We start from the raw sequence: 13,594 nt of genomic DNA on the forward strand, positions 1-13,594 counted from the left end.
TAGGGAATAAACGGGGTTGTTTCACTGTACTCCTGAGTCAAGAAGACAGTCTCTGCAGTGCTGCGACATCCATTCTCCAGCCCCTAAAAATTCAAAGTTTAATCTTCAGAGAGGAACATCAGGGCGCCCATGTTTTGGGACAGGAAAGGGTACTTGATGTTCGATTTCATGCCCTAAGGGATCACCATTACCGCTGCTGTGTATTATGAGACACGGTATAAGTTGAGAAAAAAATTAATGACAAAAGGAGGGCAAAGCTGACTAGTAGTGTGTCACACCTTCATGACAATACTGGACTCCATACCATCTGATGTGCTCAAGATCCGATCATGTCAGCTGCATGTGGCATTGTGACTCGTCCATCCTACTCCCCGGCCTGGCACCTTGCAATTACCAATTCGCTGCATTGAAGGAGCTCTTGGGGAGCAGCACCTTTCAGACGATCAGGAGGTCATGGAAACTGTGATAAAATGGCTTCAGGATTTGGGGCAGGTCATATATGAGGAGGGTATATGAAAGCTGGTGCCAACGCTTCAAAAATGCATTGACCTTAGTGGCGATTATGTGGAAAAATAATATGCTTTTGTAAGTTTCATTAAAAACATTCACTGTTCGAATTTTAACAATTGTTGCGTTCTTACTTTTTGGATGCCCCTCGTATATACTAGCCTTTTAGGTGCCTCGCTCATGTATGCATTTGGCGCATATGAATCGCTGACTGGAGAAACGACACATGTACAAAATTTTCAAAATTCGTTTCATTGCACCCAATAAGTTAAGCTGGATCGGTGCATTATTTACTGCAGACACAGTCTTGTTCACAATCAGTAAACGACCTTTAACAGCAATGACAATTCACGACTTACAACAAAAAGGGAACATGTCCTCCATATATTCCCTTTCTGCTATTAACAATATTTCCTGTAGCAAGTGTACTACTGATCTAGTGGCTCTGGAAATATCAGATTACACGGCATTCGAAACAGCTCATCTGTCTGCTGTTCTTTTTATTCTCATGGAAACAGAAGACTTCACAGATTACAATACTTGGTGGTCATTATTCTAAAAAAATAGCTTAGTAAAGATGTTCCAAAGGGGCAAAAGATCTATTTTGTCCTGTCAAAATATCATGAATTTAGCTCCAGCGAAGCTGCACAATTGGTGTAAGATAAATATGAATTGCCCACAAGCTGATAGCATTTATTTAGAAAATACTCATATGAATTTAAAAATTCTCAACGAGCCTGCCTATAAAGCCAAACCACTCATAAACACATTAAATATGGATGATATTAAAAAAAAAAGTTTAATCCCCTTTATGTAAGGAAATATGCAATGAAATTTTGACAGATCCAAGAACAGAAGGAGGTGACACTGAAGAGGATTTTTAAGTCCACAAATCTATTTTGATGTAATAATGCTTAAAATGTGTTTAGTTTGAAAAAGATTTGTAAAATAAATTTGTATTCTCAAAATGTATGGCTTTTAATATACGAGTATATTATACATTTTTTTTTTTTGCTGCAAAAGAGAAGATGCCCAATACAAAAAATTTTAGGCAACTATTAACAAAAAGTTGGATAAAAATACGGAAACAGCAATATCTAAAACACTTTAGACACCTTTTTTAGAAAAAATATAGACTAATTTTGCTTGAGTGTTTTTGCATCAAACAGTTTTTGTGTCCCTCGTATGAAATTTAGAAAAGTGCAGTTGTTCCCTTTCTGCAGGTACTAGTTCATACGAGGGTAATCCCAAAAGTAAGGTCTCCTATTTTTTTATAAGTACAGAACTCTGTGTGGCAGTTGGTCACACTGTTATGAAACGTGCTTTGTGTAAACATGCGCACGCCGCGCTGAGGCGCTGTCTTGGCTTGGCAGCCGTTGAGAATGAAGCTCCCGTTGGATGTTACCGCCAAGTGCGAATTGCGCGCAGTTATTCGGTTTTTGAACGCAGAGGGCACTGCGCCGATTGAAATCCATCGTCAATTGACGGAAGTGTGTGGTGAGTCGTGCATGGATGTCAAAAATGTTCGTAAGTGGTGTAGAGAGTTTACAGCTGGTCGGACCGAAATTTACGACGAACAAAGGAGCCGGAGACCGTCAGTTTCTGAGGAGACGGTGTTGAAGGTTGAACAAAGCATGCGTGAAGATCGGCAGATCACCCTGGACTCTGCACGTTGGTTCCAGAGGTTTCCCTAAGCACATCTTTCAGAATTTTAACGGAAACATTGAACTACCGGAAGGTGTGTGCAAGATGGGTGCCACGCATGCTAACTGAGGACCACATGCGGCAATGAGTTGATGCTTCCCGCACATTTCTTCACGGCCTTGCAGCCGAACAGGACAACTTTCTGGACTCAATTGTCACGGGTGAAACCTGAGCATACCACTTTACACCTGAGACCAAGCAACTCTATGAACAGCATGGCGGCGAGATGGTATGACATGGGCATACAAAAACTGCCACAGCGTCTACAAAAACTGCACCGATAGAAATGGTGATTATGTCGAAAAATAGCTAAATGTTCAAGCCGTAAACTGATGTAAACCATTGTAGAACTAAACAGGCCTACGTACTTACAAAAAAATAGGAGACCTTAATTTTGGGATTATCCTCGTATATTGCACACATCTCTTCCTCCTCAATCTGTGTGACCACCTTTTCCTCCCTCCATCTCTCTGTCCACCTCATTGTCCATCCACTATTTGTCTGTCTTCTCCTCCTGATTTAGAGTCCATTCTCCCCCTCTCTCTTTGTTCATATCCACCATCCCCCGTCTCTCTGACCATATATTTCTACCCTCTGTCCATATCCTCTTTCCTTCTCTCTGTCACCCCCTCCTCTTCCCTTCCCATCTATCTCCTCCTGCTCCCTCTCCCCGTCCCTATCCTCCTCCCTACCCATCTCTCCCTCCTTCTCTCTTCGTTCTTCCCCCCCCCCCCCCTCTGTCCATCCCATCCTAATCAACTCCCTCTCTATCCCCTTCCCCATCTATCTCAATGACCCTCCAGCCATGGCCTTCCACTCGTGTAGCTCCTCAATAACAGGTCGATAAGGCAGACCAATACTACTCCAACACGACATACATGTTTTGCTGGGCAAACTACACAACACAGACGGGAAAAAAACACTCTTTCGACCATATCTCCGTTGCTATGGCAGCTAGGAGCTTCTAACCCGCACAGTGCTGATACGCCTGACGATTTGCGTTATATATTGAAATTAATTCTGAAATCCCTGATTTAATACATTTTACCTTTAATGACTTGACATGGAATTGCCATGTAAACGAAAATCTGTAGCAAGGAAAATAATTACATGTTGAAAGTGACCCTCACCAGAGTGTGACACTAAACATCTGAAAAATAGTAGAAACAGAATACTGAATATGTCTTTTACAATGTGTGATTTCTCTCCTAACTTATAAGTATTGTCAGCACATATTTATGTCGTTTTCGTGAAAAATATTTTTTTTAATGTTCTAATTCGCCCCATTTTATGGTAACAATCATAATTTACAACTTGAACGATAGCATATAGCTAGCAGTACGTTAAATGACGAAATATTTTGAATCGAATAATAAACTAACAGCAAGCGATATTACAATTTTATTTAGCAGAAACTATGTAGTTTACAGGTGTCCAGTTTGCGTGTATACATGAATTTTACACATACATGTGCATTGTAAAAACAATTTTTCCACCTAAGTATCAGGAGAACATTAGTAAGGGAAAAAAGAAGTAAAAGTATCGATAGTGATATAAGGTGTATGATAGGAAGCACTTGCGTAGCGTCCACTGAATTCAATTGCCGTGCAGCACAGGAGAGTTGCTCTAGGTAGGCAACAGCTCTACGTTATGAGAGTGGGCTAACACTAGGACGGACAGCCGCATGCAGAACTTGCTGCGTGACGCCTGGCTACGGCAGGAACGGCATACGTCCGGTCGGCCGAGGCGGCCGGCTGTGGCGTGCGGCGCAGCAGCGAGTTCTGAGGCACAGGTAGTAGGGCAGCTCCACGAAGCTCAGCAGGCTGGCGCCCGCGAACAGGCCCGCCGCGCCGCCGATGGACACTGGCACACGAAGTTACACAGGTCAAACGAGAACAATGCACACTTCTACTAGCACACAATTCGCTCCTAAATCCAGATGAAATTTCAGAATTTCTGTACAAGTCCGGGCTTTTATAAATACTTTCGTCAGTCCTTTGTGTTATACACTGAAGCGACAAAGAAACAGGTATGGGCATGCGTATTCAAATGTAGAGATGTGTAAACAAGCAGAATACGGCGCTGCGGCCGGCAGCACCTATACAAGACAAAATTTGAAACTTCCTGGCAGATTAAAACTGTGTGCCGCACCGAGACTCGAACTCGGGACCTTTGCCTTTCGGGGGCAAGTGCTCTACCAACTGAGCTACACAAGCACGACTCACGCCCCGTCCTCACAGCTTTACTTCTGCCAGTAGAGCACTTGCCCGCGAAAGGCAAAGGTCTCTAGCTCGAGTCTCGGTCCGGCACACAGTTTTAATCTGCCAGGAAGTTTCATATCAGCGCACACTCCGCTGCAGAGTGAAAATCTCATTCAAGACAAAAATTGTCTGTTGCGGTTGTTAGATCGGTTACTGCTGCTACAATGGCTGGTTATCAAGATTTAAATGATTTTGAACGTGGTTTTATAGTCGCCATACGAGCGAAGGACATGTTGTGGACTGGCAAGACAGCCAATCCACAGTGACGGGTAGCCGAAAGGCACGCGTTTAAGCTCACGCAAACTGGCGTGAGGTCTGGAACAGTTAAGGGAATTAATAGTAGCAAATAAAGTACGTAGTTGATGTAATACTTAACTTTAATCCATACTTGGAGAACATCGCTCTTGTTGATACATGAATGATAATCTCAATATAAACTGGTAATGGCGCCTTGCTAGGTCGTAGCAAATGACGTAGCTGAAGGCTATGCTAACTATCGTCTCGGCAAATGAGAGCGTATTTATCAGTGTAGCATCGCTAGCAAAGTCTGCTGTACAACTGGGGCGAGTGCTAGGACGTCTCACTAGACCTGCTGTGTGGTGGCGCTCGCTCTGCAATCACTGACAGTGGCGACACGCAGGTCCGACGTATACTAACGGACCGCGGCCGACACCTAGCAAGTGTGGTGTCTGGCGGTGACACCACAGGACACAGCATCTCCGAGTTAGCGATGAAGTGGGGACTTTCTCGTACCACAATTTCATGAAAGCACCGTGAATATCAGGAATCCGGTAAAACATCAGATCTCCGACATTGCTCCGGCTGGAAAAGATCCTGCAAGAACGAGACCAACTAAGAATGAAGAGAATATTCAACGTGACAGAAGTGGCTCTGAGCACTATAGGACTTAATATCTGACGTCATCAGTCGCCTAGAACTACTTAAACCAAACTAACCTAAGGATATCAAACACATCCATGCCCGAGGCAGAATTCGAACCTACGACCGTAGCGGTCGCGCGGTTCCAGACTGAAGCGCCTAGAACCGCTCGGCCAAACCGGTCTGCTGACAGAACTGCAACCCTTCAGCATATTGCTGCATATTTCACTGCTGGGCCATCAACAAGCGTCAACGTGCGAACCATTCAACGAAACATCATCGATATAGGCTTTCGGAGCCTAAGGCCCACTCGTGTATCCTTGATGACTGCACGATGCAAGGCTTTACGCGTGGCCTGGTTCCGTCAACACCGCCATTGTACTGTTGATAACTGGAAACATGTTGCCTGGTCGGACGAAGTTTGTTTCAGACTGTATCGAGCAGATCAACGAGTACGGGTATGGAGAAAACCTCAGGAATCCCTGTATCCTACATGTCAGCAGGGGACTGTTCCAGCTCTGTAATGGTGTGGGGTGTGTGCAGTTGGAGGGATATGGGACCCCTGATACGTCTAAATACTACTCTGGCAGGTGACATGTACATAAGCATCCTGTCTGATCACCTGCGTCCAATCATGCCCATTGTGCATTACAACGAACTTGGACAATTCCAGCAGGAAAATGGGACACCCCGCAACATCCCACACATCCACAACTGCTACAGAGTGGCTCCAGGAACACACTTCTGAGTTTCAACACTTCTACTGGCCACCAAACTCCCCAAACCTGAAGATTATTGAGCATATCTGGGATACCTTGCCGCGCGCTCTCCAGTAGAGGTCTCCACACCCCCGTACTCTTACGGATTTGCGAACAGCCATGCAGGATTCATGGTTCAGTTCTTTCCAGCACTACTTCAGACATTAGTCGAATCACGCCACGTTGTGTTGCGGAACTTCTGCGTGCTCGCGGCGGCCCTACACGATATTAGGCCGGTGGGTCAGTTTCTTTGACTCTTCAGAGTATGTATGAGGTGTGTTCAAATATAATTGGAAATTTGTGACTTCTCATTTTCTACGGGGGTGTGCTTCAAAGTAGTGACTCTGAATTTTTTATGTGAAATCTCTTAAAGCATTTTAAATCAAATAAACTTTGTCAACATTCTACATCTTGTCCTTCATGTCTTCGTATTTGCAACCCTCTGCCGCTAGAGAGCTCAGAAATATAGCGTGTAACATGGTAGCGTGTACCATAGCTAAGTCAGTGCGTGAGAAACAGCGTGTAATAGAGCTCCGAATTCCAAGAGTCCGTCCACACTTGGAGCACCCTCTCCTTCAGCGTGACAAAGCCAGACCACGCACGAGTGCCGCGTCATCTGCAACAATCCGACACCTTGGGTTCACTGTCAACGATGATATAGTGCCGACTTGGCCCCACCAGATTTTCATCTGCTCCCAGAACTTAAAGAACACCTTCGAGGACTTCACTTTGACAGTAACGAAGCGGTGCCAGCAGATGTCAGGTCGTGGCTCCGTTAACAAAGTAAAACATTCTAGGGTGCCGGTGTCAACAAACTGGTGTCTCTTTGACAGAAATGTGTTTTTCGCCATGGTGTCTATTTTGAGAAATAAATATGTAGACATGATGATAAAGATGTATAATGTTAATAAGGTTCGTGTTATTTAAAAAGCTTTAAATATTTTTAAGTAAAAATTTCGAAGGCATTTCTTCCAGCACGCCCTTGTATTAGTCCGATTCGCGCAATTTTTTCGTTACTGTGTTCTAAACATGTGTGAGAAACATCTGTATGGTGCTAGCTATATCGGATGTTTAGTCTGTTGTCAGCTGTCAAAAAGGTTACTTTTTTGGTAGTATCGGCAGCTACTTATTTTCTATAAAAATGGGCCGGCCGGTGTTGCTGAGCGGTTCTAGGCGCTTCAGTCTGGAACCGCACGACCGCTATGGTCGCAGGTTCGAATCCTGCCTCGAGCATGGATGTGTGTGATGTCCTTAGGTTAGTTAGGTTTAAGTAGTTCTAAGTGCTCGGGGACTGATGACCTCAGATGTTAAGTCCCATAGTGCTCAGAGCCATCTGAACTATTTTTCTATAAAGTTGGGCCAGTAAATTTATATTAATTTTTGCTATAAAAACTTAATAAAGTGCTGCAGACTTTACAAATGTTAAATATTGCTTTTTGTGAGTCTTCTATGAGTAAGAAAGGGTTTAATAGTGGTATAAGCGTTTCGAATAAGGGCACGAAGACGTTGGATACGACAAGCGCCCTACATGCCCCAGCACATTATCAACTAATAAAATCGGGGGAAAGGTAAAAGAAATGACTATGAAAGATTGCCCAATCACGATGAGAGAAGTCGCTGATAATATCGGAATATCGGTTGGCTCATCTCATAAAGTTTTATAGTGGGATTCGGGTTTAAAAAAAGTGACAGAAAAGTCTGGTCCAAAATTGATGAATTTAGAACAAAAACAGATGCAAATACAACTAGCTCAGGACCCGTTAGATGATGTCAACAACGTCATAGTAAGTGATGAAAAGTGGGTTTCTAGATATGGCGTGGAAACTAAAACCCAGTCGTCTCAGTGGAAGCATTCTGGCCACGAAGCGGAAAAAAGATCAACAGTTGCAGTGAAATGTGACGATCATGCAGACTGTGTTCTTCCATTTTAACGGCGTAGTGCAACACGAGTTCCTAACAGAACGTTGAACTGTTAAAAGGTCCAACTCCGTTTGCTTAAAAGTACCCGGATTGTTAGCGAAACAATTCATGGCTTTTGCTGCACGATAATACACCTGCTCACAGTTCCGTTTCTTTTGGTGAATGTTTGACCAAAAACGTAATATAATGATGCTCCAGCTTCTCACTCGATTTAAATGCCTACTGTGATTTTTTCTGTTGTGAAAAATAAAGGAAAACTTAAAGGGCCGGCGTTTTACAAGCAAAGATGCCATTAAAAACGCATTGCTGAGACAGGTAAATGTTAACATCAAGATTCTAGATACAGAAGTCCTTCAAAGATTCGAAAAATCGCCTGCATAAATGTCTAATATCTGATGGAGACTATTTTTAAGGCCACACCATTGATGCAGACAAATAAATAAAATTAGTTCCAAAATAAAAAGTTTCTGGAATTTTTTAACACACTTTTTATTTCACAAAATGACAAGTCTCCGAAAAAAAAGTTACCAAACGCAAGCAGCAAAAAATGTGCCTGTACAAAAAGGTATCACAGAAATGAGTAACATATGGGTATAGAAAAATAAAGAATAATTTCTAAAAATATTAGCATCCAGATTTTCTGCGATACGTTGCCTCAGAAATTAAACTTCCTAAGGACCAGCAGCAGTCGGACACCACTGTAGTCCTCCATTTGCGTTGTACCAGATACTAAATTAGGAAACTGCAAAGAAGTGCTTAAATCTACACTGGCGAAAAAGATCGCAACACCAATAAGGAGCTGTGCGAGATAAATGAAAGTTGGTAAGTGTGTTTCTACGTCTGAAAGACGAAGTTTATTCAGTTTTCGCGCTAGTCGCATGAGAATGACGCTAATAACGCTATTATGATACTGAAAATCAGGTTTGCTGTATATACACGCTATAATGGTCGTGAGTGTTAGTTACTTTTGAGATTGGAGAGCGTTAATGCTGGTCAAGAGTGCCTTTAAGGCGACAAAGACGCTATTACCAACATCTCACGGAATTTGAACGAGGTCGTGTAATAGGACCAGGAGAAGCTGGATGTTCTTTCTGCGGTACTGCAGAAAGCCTTAGCAGGAATGTAGCCATTGTACATGGTTGCTAGCACTGGTTGTCAGGAGAATGTACGGTCGCGAGAAGCCCGGGTTCCAGACAACCATACGGCACTACCGAGAGGAAAGACCATTTTGTTCGGCTTATGGCTCCGGTGCATCGCACTGCATCTGCAGCAGCAATTTCAGCAGCAGCTGGCACCACGGTGACACCAGGAACTACACTCCTGGAAATGGAAAAAAGAACACATTGACACCGGTGTGTCAGACCCACCATACTTGCTCCGGACACTGCGAGAGGGCTGTACAAGCAATGATCACACGCACGGCACAGCGGACACACCAGGAACCGCGGTGTTGGCCGTCGAATGGCGCTAGCTGCGCAGCATTTGTGCACCGCCGCCGTCAGTGTCAGCCAGTTTGCCGTGGCATACGGAGCTCCATCGCAGTCTTTAACACTGGTAGCATGCCGCGACAGCGTGGACGTGAACCGTATGTGCAGTTGACGGACTTTGAGCGAGGGCGTATAGTGGGCATGCGGGAGGCCGGGTGGACGCACCGCCGAACTGCTCAACACGTGGGGCGTGAGGTCTCCACAGTACATCGATGTTGTCGCCAGTGGTCGGCGGAAGGTGCACGTGCCCGTCGACCTGGGACCGGACCGCAGCGACGCACGGATGCACGCCAAGACCGTAGGATCCTACGCATTGCCGTAGGGAACCGCACCGCCACTTCCCAGCAAATTAGGGACACTGTTGCTCCTGGGGTATCGGCGAGGACCATTCGCAACCGTCTCCATGAAGCTGGGCTACGGTCCCGCACACCGTTAGGCCGTCTTCCGCTCACGCCCCAACATCTTGCAGCCCGCCTCCAGTGGTGTCGCGACAGGCGTGAATGGAGGGACGAATGGAGACGTGTCGTCTTCAGCGATGAGAGTCGCTTCTGCCTTGGTGCCAATGATGGTTGTATGCGTGTTTGGCGCCGTTCAGGTGAGCGCCACAATCAGGACTGCATACGACCGAGGCACACAGGGCCAACACCCGGCATCATGGTGTGGGGAGTGATCTCCTACACTGGCCGTACACCACTGGTAATCGTCGAGGGGACACTGAATAGTGCCGGTACATCCAAACCGTCATCGAACCCATCGTTCTACCATTCCTAGACCGGCAAGGGAACTTGCTGTTCCAACAGGACAATGCACGTCCGCATGTATCCCGTGCCACCCAACGTGCTCTAGAAGGTGTAAGTCAACTACCCTGGCCAGCAAGATCTCCGGATCTGTCCCCCATTGAGCATGTTTGGGACTGGATGAAGCGTCGTCTCACGCGGTCTGCACGTCCAGCACGAACGCTGGTCCAACTGAGGCGCCAGGTGGAAATGGCATGGCAAGCCGTTCCACAGGACTACATCCAGCATCTCTACGATCGTCTCCAAGGGAGAATAGCAGCCTGCATTGCTGCGAAAGGTGGATATACACTGTACTAGTGCCGACATTGTGCATGCTCTGTTGCCTGTGTCTATGTGCCTGTGGTTCTGTCAGTGTGATCATGTGATGTATCTGACCCCAGGAATGTGTCAATAAAGTTTCCCCTTCCTGGGACAATGAATTCACGGTGTTCTTATTTCAATTTCCAGGAGTGTATTACAAGTCGGGTGCTTCAAGGAGAGCTCAGAGCCAGACGCCCTGTAGCGTGCATTCCGTAGACACCATACGACCGCCATTTGTGACTTCAGTGGTGTCCAGCGAGAACTCATTGGAGGGCAGGGTGGAGGTGTGTTGTATTTTATGATGAAAAATGGTTCTGCCTCGGTGCTAGAGATGGCCGTATAGTGCGTAGGAGGAGGCTAGTTGAGCGCCTGCAACCAACGTATCTGCGTGCTAGACACACTGGACCTACACCTGGAGTTATGGTCTGGAGTGCGATTTCGTATGAGAGCAGGAGCACTCTCGTGTTTATCTCACGCACCCTGACTGCAAAATTGCACATTAGTCTGGTAATTCGACCTGTTGTGCTGCCATTCATGAACAGCATGCCAGAAAGTGTTTCCAACAGGCTAACGGTGACCCACATACCGCTGTTGTAGCGAAACACGCTCTACAGAGTGTCGACATGTTGCCTTGGCCAGCACCATCACCAGATCTGTCTCCAATCGAACACGTACGGAGCATCATCGAACGACAACTGCAGTGACATCCACAGACACCATTAACCGTCTGTGGATTGATCGACCAAGTGGTCAGTCTGGAACCGCGCGACCGCTACGGTCACAGGTTGGAATCCTGCCTCGGGCATGGATATATCTGATGTCCTTAGGTTAGCTAGGTTTAGGTAGTTCTAAGTTCTAGGGGACTGATGACCTCAGATGTTAAGTCCCATAGTGCTCAGAGCAATTTGAACCATTTCGACCAAGTGCAAAAGTGCAGTAGGCATGGAACACCATCCTACAAACTGACATCTGGCTCCTGAACAACATAATGCATGCACGCTTGCAAGCTTTATTCAACATTCTGGCGGTTACACCGGTTAGTAATGTACCACTATTTTAGGTGTCCAAAGGCTTATCTCGCGCTTATATTAACCTGTGATCTTGCAATGTTAATCACTTAAATATATTACCTAGACAAATGTATTCGCGAAATTATTTATTCTACATTAATTTTTTTTAGTGTTGCGATTTTTTTCCGTCAGTGCAGTTTTGTCAGACAAAAACGATAACCATTGTGTGATCTGTTGGTTCTCTCCAAATCATGGGAACAGAAAAGGCTGTATGCCGTAATCCTCTTAACCGGCCTATCAGGAATGTAGCACATGGTGAACAGCTTATATGTTGGGGATGGAAGGCATTCTTGTCCTGGCCACCAACATAGCACCTGAAATAAGGTTTGCAGCACTTCTTTACAAGTGGCTTATCTTTCTGTTTTTGCAATTTCAAACTCTTCACAAATATAACAAAAAGAATTTCCACAGAGAGTAGTATAGCTACGAGTAGTATAGCTACGTCCTGCAGGTGAAGTGTGACACGGCTGTCACTTAATCCTAGATGTCACTGGCAGGAAATTAAAGAAAAAATCAAGATTGTGCTGGTGGGAAATTTAAAAATGGAAGGTGGTAGGAAATTCAACATTCAAGATGGCGGAACTAATCCATCTGTGGTAGTAGGAAATCAAAAAGTCGATATTATTTTAAGATTCAGTTGCTGACACCCATTGTCAAGTTAATGCACATTCACTGTCAGCCTAAACACCTGTTTGTTCGTGTCATCTATCACTGCTTCACTTGCATAGCATTGTAATTATTACATAAGTTAACGTTATCAATACAAGATCAGAAAGGTTTCTTACTTGGATCAATCTCTGACAGTTTTGGTGTAATATGTCGATGTATGGGGCACTTTGTTGCAGTTACATTAATAATGATAATACCTTATAATGTGTCAATGTATCAGACAACTTGTTACAATTTTGGAATAATTTGTTACAGTTCTGTTGTGACTTAGTACAATGAGCAGCTCGTTTCAGTTTTCTATAATATGTCGAAGTATGAGGTAATTTGTTATATTTTGTAATATGCAGCCATTTCTCTTTTCAGTTCTGCTATAACATAATGATATATGAGGCAGTTTGTTACAATTTTGCTGTAAAATGATGGTGTATGGGGGGCAAAGTGTCATGTTGTCTCCATTGTGCTATAGCAGAAAATGACATGCATTTTGTAATGCAAGATAAACTTAACACCCTATCATGTAATCGCTATAATGTGTGGATAACTCTCAAAAGAAGTTGGAAAGCATAGCAATTCTCATTTCTTACTTGAGATAATCTGTATTACTACTGTTGATTGAAGAGTCATATAGTTTCCACTGCGTGTCAACATAAATTAGCGTCAGCAGAAGATGGCAAAGGCTTAATGCTGCAAGATGAGGTTCATATCCTAGCCATGCGGACAATATAATATCTGATTGACTTAGACATCACTTCTAGCCAAACCAAGTTTTTTACAGTTAATACAGACAGTTTAGAAGTGGGAATAACATCGTTTGCTTTGGTACAAAGATCAAACTAATGGCACTGAAGAGTGCGCTTTATTTTATATCTCTAGTGACAGTAAACTAGCTGTGTTTATTTTGGTAAGTGTTGCAGACAGTTTAAGTGTGGAAATACTTAATGTGAGGGTCCATCATGCTAAGTGTAGTACAGATATCGAACTGCAGTAATTGACAAGTGCTGTTTAACCTACAAGTTCTGTCAGTAGTACCATTAAGGAAGCCATGCTGTGTGTATAGAACAATTAAGTTGTGATAGTAATTCCACATGTGTTTTGTACTTGATGTCATCATTTAAACTGATAATTTTTTGTGCAGTTTGAATTTTGTTTGTGATCAGATAACTGTAATCACATTTGTGTGTTACAATAAGCAATATGAGTATGTTTTTCAGGTATAAAACTTTTTTGTCGATGAATGCAAAC

The 13,594-nt window shown here is 44.1% G+C and overlaps 1 protein-coding gene and 1 non-coding gene across 2 annotated transcripts in view; both read right to left on the minus strand.

Annotated features, from left to right (window-relative positions):
* Positions 1-3,777: 3,777 nt before the first annotated feature.
* LOC126439219 (uncharacterized) overlaps positions 3,778-13,594 on the minus strand; it is a 172,129-nt gene continuing 162,312 nt past the window's right edge. Inside the window, exon 10 of the mRNA XM_050090558.1 lies at positions 3,778-4,074. Coding sequence (XP_049946515.1) covers positions 3,923-4,074 — 152 coding nt within the window. The 3' untranslated portion in view covers positions 3,778-3,922. The remainder of the gene's footprint in view (positions 4,075-13,594) is intronic.
* On the minus strand, positions 4,354-4,428 carry Trnas-cga (transfer RNA serine (anticodon CGA)). The gene has a single exon. It is a non-coding gene; the product is annotated as a tRNA-Ser (tRNA).

This window comes from Schistocerca serialis, chromosome 1 (genome assembly GCF_023864345.2).
Source record: "Schistocerca serialis cubense isolate TAMUIC-IGC-003099 chromosome 1, iqSchSeri2.2, whole genome shotgun sequence".
Classification (NCBI taxonomy): Eukaryota; Metazoa; Arthropoda; class Insecta; order Orthoptera; family Acrididae; genus Schistocerca; species Schistocerca serialis.